We start from the raw sequence: 10,524 nt of genomic DNA on the forward strand, positions 1-10,524 counted from the left end.
AATATTTGGAAAGTTAAAGTCTCCCATAACAACTACCCTGTTACTTTCGCTCTTTTCCAGAATCATCTTCGCCATCCTTTCCTCTACATCCCTAGAACTATTAGGTGGCCTATAGAAAACTCCCAACAGGGTGACCTCTCCTTTCCTGTTTCTAACCTCAGCCCATACTACCTCAGAAGAAGAGTCCCCATCTAGCATCCTTTCCACCACCGTAATACTGTCCTTGACTAGCAGCGCCACACCTCCCCCTCTTTTGCCCCCTTCTCTGAACTTACTAAAACACCTAAACCCCGGAACCTGCAACAACCATTCCTGTCCCTGCTCTATCCATGTCTCTGAAATGGCCACAACATCGAAGTCCCAGGTACCAACCCATGCTGCCAGTTCCCCTACCTTATTTCGTATACTCCTGGCATTGAAGTAGACACACTTCAAACCACCTACCTGAACACTGGCACCCTCCTGCGAAGTCAAATCTGTGCTCCTGACCTCTATACTCTCAATCTCCCGTACCCTAAAACTACAATCCAGGTTCCCATGCCCCTGCTGAATTAGTTTAAACCCCCCCAAAGAGCACTAACAAATCTCCCCCCCAGGATCTTGTCCATTCCTGAGGTAAGGCCACTGTTTAATGTCTGTCCCAAAGACTGACGCTGCAACAACGCAGCACTCATTGCACTGGGTGTGTCAACCGAGTGTTCAAGTGTCCAAGTGGGATTTAAACCCATGCGGCTGGATTCTCCGGTTGCCGACACCAAAATCGCATTCGGCGATTGGCCGGAGAATACACAATTCCGACCAAACCAGGGGCAGCGCCGCTCCCTCCAAAACGGCGTATCGACGTATCTGGACATTGCCTGAGGCCCACCCCCCGATGTTCCGGCCCTGAACGGCCGAGTTCCCAACGGCGTGGGACACGTGTAGGACACGTGTGGTCTCACCCGGCGGGAACTCGGCGTGACGGCTGCGGACTCAGTCAAGCGCTGCTACAGTCGGGGGGAGGGCCGATCCGTGGGCGGGGGGGGGGGGCAATATTCAGGGCTGGGGGCACTGTGGGGAGGGTGGTCCGGGGTGAGCGAGCCGGCCGAAGGGGGGCACTATTTTGTGAGCCAGGTCCCTGAGCGGCCTCCGCCATATAACACTGCACGGCTGCTGCAGGCTGCTGCAGGCTGCCGCCATGTAACACTGCACGGCCGCTGCAGGTTGCTGCAGGCTGCCGCCATGTAACACTGCACGGCTGCTGCAGGTTGCTGCAGGCTGCCGCCATGTAACACTGCACGGCTGCTGCAGGTTGCTGCAGGCTGCCGCCATGTAACACTGCACGGCTGCTGCAGGTCGCTGCAGGCTGCCGCCATGTAACACTGCACGGCTGCTGCAGGTCGTTGCAGGCTGCCGCCATGCGCATGCGCGCCCATGGATCTGGCAATTCTCTGGGGCATATCGGCAGCTAGAGCCTGGTACTCGACACCTCCACCCTGCTAGCCCCGACCAAAACAGGGAACCGGTGGGCATTTTTAGCCATTGCTTCTGGAGTAAAACACCACCGTCCGCACGCTGGCGTGGGGACATAGTCCCAGAATCGGAGAATCCAGCCCATGACCTCTGACTCCTGTTACGTTCTGATGCTTGGCCTGTAGGAATGATGCACAGTAGAATTTCTAGTTCTTGACTAGTTAAAGTATTATATTATAAAATAAATGCGTGGTAAAGGTAACGACAAGAAATATGTTACGAACTACCAATACTGATAAATTACCCTAGAACTACTGCAAGTATTACTATCCCCTAACACGACTGTCTCCCAACTCCTCGAGGTGCAGAGTCACATTGTACACTGCCACCTGCTAGTCAGAGGTCATTTATATCATTATATACACGATTGCTTATGCATATCGCCACAACTCCGAGGTGAGAGTGCTTCTCATGAGTCACAGCTCAGGCCTCAAGGTAGGTGCTGGCAACAAAGGGCTATTAGACAATACAATGTCCTTTTCCAGAATTTAAACTGTCGCCTCATGACAGAATACATAGAACATAGAATATCCAGTGCAGAAGTTGGCCATTCGGCCCATCGAATCTGCACCGACCCACTTAAGCCCTCACTTCCACCCTATCCCCGTAACCCAATAACCCCTCCTAACATTTTTTTTTTGGACACTAAGGGCAGTTTAGCATGGCCAATCCACCTAACCGACACGTCTTTGGACTGTGGGAGGAATCTGGATCACCCGGAGGAAACCCACGCAGACACGGGGAGAACGTGCAAACTCCACACAGACAGTGACCCAGCAGGGAATTGAACCTGGGACCCTGGCACTGTGAAGCCACGGTGCTATCCACTTGTGCTACTGTGCTGCCCTTTAAGGAATCTTGCTATTCCTTAAATGTACCCAATATCCCAGCCTCACTCTTCCTGATAATGTGTTTACTCTGTGTAGAGAAACACTTCAGAGCCAAGTGCTATATCCAGCCGCCTCTTGAATATATTCAATGTTTTAGCATCAACTACTTCCTGTTGTAGCGAATTCCACAGGCTCACCACTCTGTGTGAAGAAATGTCTCCTCATCTCTGTCCGAAATGGCTTACCCTGAATCCTCAGACTGTGACCCCTGGTTCTGGACACACCCATCATTAGTAACATCTTCCCTGCATCTACCCTGTCTAATTCTGTTAGAATTTTATAAGTCGCTATGAGACCCCCCCTCATTCTTCTGAACTCCAGCGAGAACAATCCCAACCTAGTCAATCTCTCCTCATATGATAGTCCCGCCATCCCTGGAATCAGTCTGGTAAACCTTCGCTGCACTCCCTCGAGAGCAACAACATCCTTCCTCAGAGAAGGAGAGCAAAACTGCACACACTACTCCAAGTGAGGCCTCACCAAGGCCCTGTACAATTGCAGCAACACATCCCGGCTTCTGTATTCAAAACCTCTCGCTATAAAGCCCAACATACCATTAGCCTTCTTTACCGCCTGCTGCACCTGCATGCTTACCTTCAGCGACTGGTGCACAAGGACACCCAGGTCCCGCTGCACACTCCTCTCCCAATTTACAACCATTCAGGTAGTTATCTGCCTTCCTGTTTTTGCTTCCAAAGTGAATAACCTCACGCTTATCCAAATTATACTGCATAGTTAATATGATATAGTTGGGATTACGGAGACATGGCTGCAAGGTGGCCAAGGATGGGAACTAAACATTGAGGCTATTCAGTGTTTAGGAAGGACAGACAGAGATGAAAATGTGGTGGAGTTACATTGTTGATTAAAGAAGATAGTGATACAATATTGAGGAAAGATATTAGTACAGGTGATGTGGAATTTGTCTGGGTCGAATGAAGAAACATCAAGGGGCAAAAAACATTGGTAGAGCTCATATACAGACCACCGAACTGCAGTGATAATGTTGGGAATAGCATATAGATTGGGTGACTCAAATTAGTCACGGTACAATAGAGGAGGAATTTCTGGAGTGTATACAGGGTGATTTTCTCGACCAATCTGTTGAGGAACCACCAAGGGAACAGGCCGTATTGGACTGGGTGTTGTGCAATGAGAAAGGATTAGTTGGCAACCTAGTTGTGAGAACCCTTGGGGATCAGTGACCATAATATGGTAGAATCCTTTATCGAGGTGAATAGTGAGGTAGTTGATTCTGAGACCAAGGTCCTGAACCTCAGTAAAGGTGGCTATGATGGTATGAGACATGAGTTGGCTATGATTGACTGGGAAACATTACTGAAAGGAAGGACAGCAGACAGGCAAGGGCAGGCATTCAAGGAACAATAGGTGATCTCCAAAAGTTGTTTATTCCTATTTGGCACAAGAGTAGAAAGGAAACTGGCAGAAAGGGGCTGGTTTAGCTCACTCGGCTAAATCGCTGGCTTTTAAAGCAGACCAAGCAGGCCAGCAGCACGGTTCGATTCCCGTACCAGCCTCCCCGGACAGGCGCCAGAATGTGGCGACTAGGGGCTTTTCACAGTGACTTCATTGAAGCCTACCCGTGACAATAAGTGATTTTCATTTCATTTCAAATTGGAGATAGTATTAGATTCAAAGGAGAGGCGTACATTTAACAAGAAAAAGCAATAAACCTGAGGATTGGGGACAGTTTAAAATCCAGCAAAGGCAGACCAAGGGATTGATTAAGAGGAAAATACAATACGAAAGTAAACTAGCGGGGAACATTAAAAAAAAACTTTTTAAAAAATAAATTTAGAGTACCCAATTATTTTTTCCAATTAAGGGGCAATTTAGCGTGGCCAATCCACCTACCCTGCACATCTTTTGGGTTGTGGGGGTGAAACCCACGCAGACACGGGGAGAATGTGCAAACTCCACACGGACAGTGACCCAGGGCCGGGATTCGAACCCGGGTCCTCAGCGCCGTAGGCAGCAATGCTAACCACTGTGCCTCTGTGCTGCCCGGAAACATAAAAATTGACTGTAAAACTTTCAATAGGTATGCAAAGAGAAAGATTAATAAACTAATATACACCCCTGACAGTCAGATACAGGGCAATTCATAACAGGGAACAAAGAAATGGCAGAGTAACTAAATTTATACTTTGTTTCTGTCTTCGCAAAGGAAGACATGAATAATGTGCCGGAGGTTCTGAGAAACACAAGTTTTAGTGAGGAGCTGAAGGAAATTAGTACAAGAAATGGTTTTGGGGAAAATAATGAGATTACAGGCTGAAAAATCGCCAGAGCCGGATAATCTTTATCCCAGAATACTTAAGGAAGTGGTCCTGGAAATTATAGATCCATCGGTCAATTTCCAAAATTCTTTGGACTCTGGAATGTTTCCTACAGATTGGAGGGTAGCTAATGTAACCCCACTATTCAAAAAGGGAGGTCGAGAAAAAACAGGGATCTATAGACCCAATAAGCCTAACGTTGGTAGTAGGGATGGAGTCCATTATATAGGATTTCACAGCACAGCATTTGGAAAGCAGTGGTGTAATATGTGTAACCTGCACATATTTGGAAAGTGGGAGGAAACCGGAACAGCCGGAGGAAACCCTTTTTAAAAAAAAATAAATTTAGAGTACCCAATTATTTTTTCTCCAGTTAAGGGGTAATTTCCCATGCTGGGAAAGGGAAAGCACACTTGACCAATCTACTAGAATTCTTTGAAGATGTAACTAATAGAGTTGACCAGGGAAAACTGGTGGATGTGGTTTATTTAGACTTTCAGAAGGCTTTCGACAAGGTCTCACATAGCAGATTAATATGGAAAGTTAAAGCGCATGGGATTACGGGTACTGTCCTGGGATGGATAGAAAACTGGTTAGCAGACAGGAAGCAAAAAAGTTGGAATAAATGGGTCATTTTCTGATTGGCAGACAGTGACAGGCAGACAGGGTAGATTCAGAAAGAATGTTCCCGATGGTGGGGAAGTCCAGATCTAGGGGTCGTAGTTTGAGGATAAGGGGTAAACCTTTTAGGAGTGAGATGAGGAGAAATTTCTTCACCCAGAGAGTGGTGAATCTGTGGAATTCACAACCACAGAAAGTAGTTGAGGCGAAAACCTTGTGTAATTTCAAGAAGGAATTGCATATAGCTCTTGCGGCTGAAGGGATCAAAGGATATGGGGGGAAGGCGGGATCAGGGTATTGAACTTGATGATCAACCATGATCATAATGAATGGCAGAGCAGGGTCGAAGGGCCGAATGGCCTCCTCCTGCTTCTATTTTCTATGTTTCTGTAAAAATGGGAAAGTCTTTCTGAAACTGTTGGATCACACCTGGAATACTGTGAATCATTTTGGTCCCTTATCTGAGGAAAGATGTCCCGGCATTGGAGGCAGTCCACAGAAGGTTCACAAGGTTGATCCTAGGTTTGGAGGGATTTTCTGATGAGAAGTTGGGCAGCACGGTAGCATGGTGGTTAGCATAAATGCTTCACAGCTCCAGGGTCCCAGGTTCGATTCCCGGCTGGGTCACTGTCTGTGCGGAGTCTGCACGTCCTCCCCGTGTGTGCGTGGGTTTCCTCCGGGTGCTCCGGTTTCCTCCCACAGTCCAAAGATGTGCGGGTTAGGTGGATTGGCCATGCTAAATTGCCCTTAGTGTCCTAAAAGGTAAGGTTAATGGGGGGGGGGGGGGGGGGTTGTTGGGTTACGGGTACAGGGTGGATACGTGGGTTGAGTAGGGTGATCATGCTCGGCACAACATCGAGGGCCGAAGGGCCTGTTCTGTGCTGTACTGTTCTATAAAAGTTGAGTCAATTTGGCATGTACTCATTGGAGTTTAGAAGAATGAGAGGTGACCTTATTGAGACAGAGGATCCTCAGAGGGACATCCTTCCTCAGATAAAGAGACCAAAATTGTGCACAATACTCCAGCTGTGACCTTACCTGACCAGTAAACCCGCCCCTGGATCGAATATACACAATGTGCTGTTAGGTCAGTAAATTACACCTGATTTAGCCGCTCTGACACTTCCTTAACTGTTCCACAGTGAGGAGCTGTGATTGATTCCCTTACAGGAACATAGGAATGAGAGAAACCAATTCAACTCCCTCACGCCTGTTACACATTAGCGGGAGGAGGCCATTCAGCCCCTCAAGCTTATTCAACCATTCAATGGGATCACTCAACTCATTCTGCACCTTAGCTCCATCTGTCCACTTTGGTATCACAGAAGTGGGCCATTCAGCCCATCCAAGTCTGCATCCTACGTAGGCCCACTCCCCCACCTAACCCACACATCTCTGAATACTAAGGAGCAATTTATCATGGCCAATCCACCTAACCTGCACATATTTGGAAAGTGGGAGGAAACCGGAGCACCCGGAGGAAACCCTTTCTTTTAAAAAAAAAAAAATTTAGAGTACCCAATTATTTTTTCTCCAGTTAAGGGGTAATTTAGCGTGGCCAATCCACTTAACCTGCACAACTTTGGGTTGTGGGGGTGAGACCCACACAGACACGGGGAGAATGTGCAAACTCCACACAGACAGTGACCCAGGGCCGGGATTCGAACCTGGATCCTCAGCGTCACAGTTCCAGTGCTAACCACTGCGCCACATGCCGCCCTACTCCAGAGGAAACCCACACAGACACAGGGAGAATGTAGAAACTCCACACAGCCAGTGACCCAAGGCTGGAATTGAACCCAGGTCCCTGGCGCTGTGCGGCAGCAGTGCTAACCACTGTGCCACCGTTCCGCCCATACCACTTAATCTCCTTACTTAGCTTTCAACCTCGATTTAAATTAATGAAAGCAAAAATCAGGAGATCCAGAGGGGCTGAATGGCCTCCTCCCGCTAATGTGTAACAGGCGTGAGGGAGTTGAATTGGTTTCTCTCATTCCTATGTTCCTGTAAGGGAATCAATCACAGCTCCTCACTGTGGTGTTTGCATTGCCTCTCCCCTCTTGGACTTACCAAGATCCCTACACCGTCGCATCCAAAACGTTGGCCAGATTCAGGAGAAACTGCTTCGATAAGATTGGGTTTGTTAAAATCTAAAATAAATATATGGTCAGTATTGTAAGATATCGCCGTTCCTTCACTGTTGCTGGGTCAAAATCTCAAAACTCCCTCCCTAACAGCACAGTGTGTGTACCTACACCTCGGGGACTGCAGCGGTTCAAGAATGCAGCTCCCCACCACCTTCTCAAGGGCAATAGAGATGGGAAACAAATGTTGGCCTGACGAGCGACGCCCACATCCCGTGAACAGCTAAATTTTAAATTTAGGAACATGATTAACTCCATTGCAGAAATTTTAAAAATTTGCAACACATTAGTTACATACATCTGAAACATTTACCTGGACTTGGAACAGGGAAAATCCCCAGCCCCCATCTCACCTCTAAACTATCGTCAGCATTCACCATCCAGCAGTCTGTCCATGTGGCCACGATCAGAAAGGCAGCAGAGACCAGGCAGATGAAGAAAGCTACAAACTGGAGTACCTCCCTCATGGCAGCCTCAGCCATGAAGGAGGCACAATCAAGACTTTCAGATCAACCTGATCTCGTCTGAGGGTTCGACGACTCGCTCAGACCTCTGCTCGCTGTAACCTCCTCTCCAAAACTGACTCTGACCAAACTGTCACCTGGCTACCAGGTGACTGCATCACCTGAACGGAGACTCTGGCCAATCAAGCTGCCCCATTAATACAAATCACACTTTTTTTTTTCAGAATTGAGGAAGTCAGCTGTGAGCTCAAGGACATTGTGGAGGACAACAGGAGAAGGAACTGGGATAAGTAAAAGGTCATGGTTAGTAAATTATTTTACAAATCTGAATGTTCGAGCATGAGGAATGTTGACGGACAAAAGCTAGGCACTGCACAGGTGAGTTGGTTGACAGGAATAAATGGCAGAAGAAGAATGTTGTAATAGAAACATCATCCAATGTAAAACCTCTATTCATACCAAATGTCCTTGAAAAGCAACCGCAATGTTTGGATCAGGAGTCGGTAAGGAACTGATCATCGACTTCAGAAAGCGTAGCACTCACACTCGCACATCTGCATCAATGGCTCCAAAGTGGAGATGGTCGATAGCTTTAAGTTCCTGGGGGTCACCATCACCAACAGTCTGTCCTGGTCCACTCACGTTGATGCAACAGCCAAGAAAGCCCAACAACGACTATACTTCCTACAGAAGCTAAAGAAATTCGGCATGTCTGCATTGACTCTCACAAACTTCTACAGATGTGCGATAGAGAGCATCCTATCCAGCTGAATCACAGTTTGGTATGGCAACTGCTCGGCCCAAGATCGCAAGAAACTGCAGAGTGTGGTGAACTCAGCCCAACGCATCACACAAGCTTGCCACCCCCACATTGATTCTGTCTACACCTCCCGCTGCCTCAGGAAGGCAGACAGCATTATCAGAGACCCCTCCCACTCAGGCACTGCCTCCTTCCAGATCCTTCCATCAGGCAGAAGATACGGAAGTCTGACGTCCCGCACATCCAGACATAGGAACAGGTTTGACTCCCCCTCGGACATTTCTATTCCCTGTAAGAACACTATTCACAATGCCCTATGCTGCTCTTGCTCATATATTTGCTTTGTTTGGCTCTTGTTCTGCACTGTAACCAATCACTATTTGTTGATGTACCATTTATCAATGTACTCTGTTGATTAGTCTTTTTGCCTACTATGGCCGCAGAAATATACTTTTCACTGTACTTCAGTACATGTGACGATCAATCAAATTTTTTATTTAATTGAGGAGTTTAACATCAGGAGGGGCCAGAAATTTAAGGCGATTGACAAGAGGACCAGAGGGGCCGTGAGGAAAAGTATTTTTAATACAGTGAGTGCCATCTCCAATAGAATCCTTCAAAGGGTTAAATGTTTGAAGGATGAAATTGCAGAGATATTGGAGATAGCACAGGTGGAATGGGAAAGACTGGATTGGCCAATTAGATGGTTCTATGGTGCATTATTCCCAGATTGCATAATTCATGCCTGTGTGTGCAGAGGGACATGGAGCTGAGATGCTAGGAAAGATAAAGGAAGTGCTGGAGAGACAATCTGAAGAGTCACTTGTCACAGAAACAGATACAGACAATGAAAGCAAGCAGTCTAGTCGCAAACGGGCAGTGAAGTGGATTCGTTGTGCTCTATCATTGAATTGGACTGGAATTTTGATGTACTTTATGGTTAGGGAATACCTGGACACCTTTGACATTCCAGTTCACTGGAGTTACAACAGGACCGTACCAATTCCCATAACGTTTTGGAATTCGGGGAATCATAGTCAATTATCCTTTAACCTCGAAGAAACCGTGCGTCAAAGTCTCATCCCTGTTGATGACAGTGGTTATACTATATTCGGTATATGATCGGACACGTACATGAGCAGTCATACCAAAGGCTAATTCACCTTTATCCCAGGGTTAATCACACACACGGTTAGTTTCTTTATCCCAGGGTTAATCACACACACAGTTAAAAATATTGTTCAGTGTCAGATTCAGTACAACAAGGACATTTTTAAAGTTCACAGGTTTGTGTCGTTTATAAATTGGTCAAGATAAATGATGCACGATTTTCCCAGATTGTTCCAAACCCTGGGTCACTCACCCACCGGGCCAGCAGGGAGAGTGGAACAGCTGAATTGTAATCCACTGAGGATGTGTTTAAACACTGGGAACAGAAGCGGTTATCAGCAGCACAGACATGGGTTTTCTGAGCAGGTTCAGGATTTAACCACCTCCGCTCCGATACGGTAACTTCCAAGATCCCAGCATCTCGGAATTCTGTCTGACCCTTTCAGGACCTGCTATATATTTGGGAAATGCATCCATCCTATCTCAGCACTGACAGGCTCTTCAGAAACATGAACAAGGCAAGATGGACCATCTCTTTACAAATATATTTTTCGAGGCCTTCAACAGTTTTGCCAAATTCCAGTGAGTGGCAGATCCACTGAGAGTCAGTACTTTCCATAACTGTCCCCCAGTGAGAGTCAGCACCTTCAGGAACTGTATCCCAGTGAGAGTCAGCACCTTCAGGAACTGTGTCCCAGTGAGAGTCAGCACCTTCAGGAACTG

The 10,524-nt window shown here is 47.1% G+C and overlaps 1 protein-coding gene across 1 annotated transcript in view; it reads right to left on the minus strand.

Moving 5' to 3' along the window:
• Positions 1-7,990, minus strand: part of LOC119976383 (claudin-16-like) — a 50,370-nt gene extending 42,380 nt beyond the window's left edge. The window contains exon 1 of the mRNA XM_038816885.1: positions 7,821-7,990. Within this exon, the coding sequence (XP_038672813.1) occupies positions 7,821-7,949 (129 nt within the window). The 5' untranslated portion in view covers positions 7,950-7,990. The remainder of the gene's footprint in view (positions 1-7,820) is intronic.
• Between the last annotated feature and the right edge of the window lie 2,534 nt (positions 7,991-10,524).

The sequence above is a fragment of the Scyliorhinus canicula genome, chromosome 13 (genome assembly GCF_902713615.1).
Source record: "Scyliorhinus canicula chromosome 13, sScyCan1.1, whole genome shotgun sequence".
Taxonomy (NCBI): Eukaryota; Metazoa; Chordata; class Chondrichthyes; order Carcharhiniformes; family Scyliorhinidae; genus Scyliorhinus; species Scyliorhinus canicula.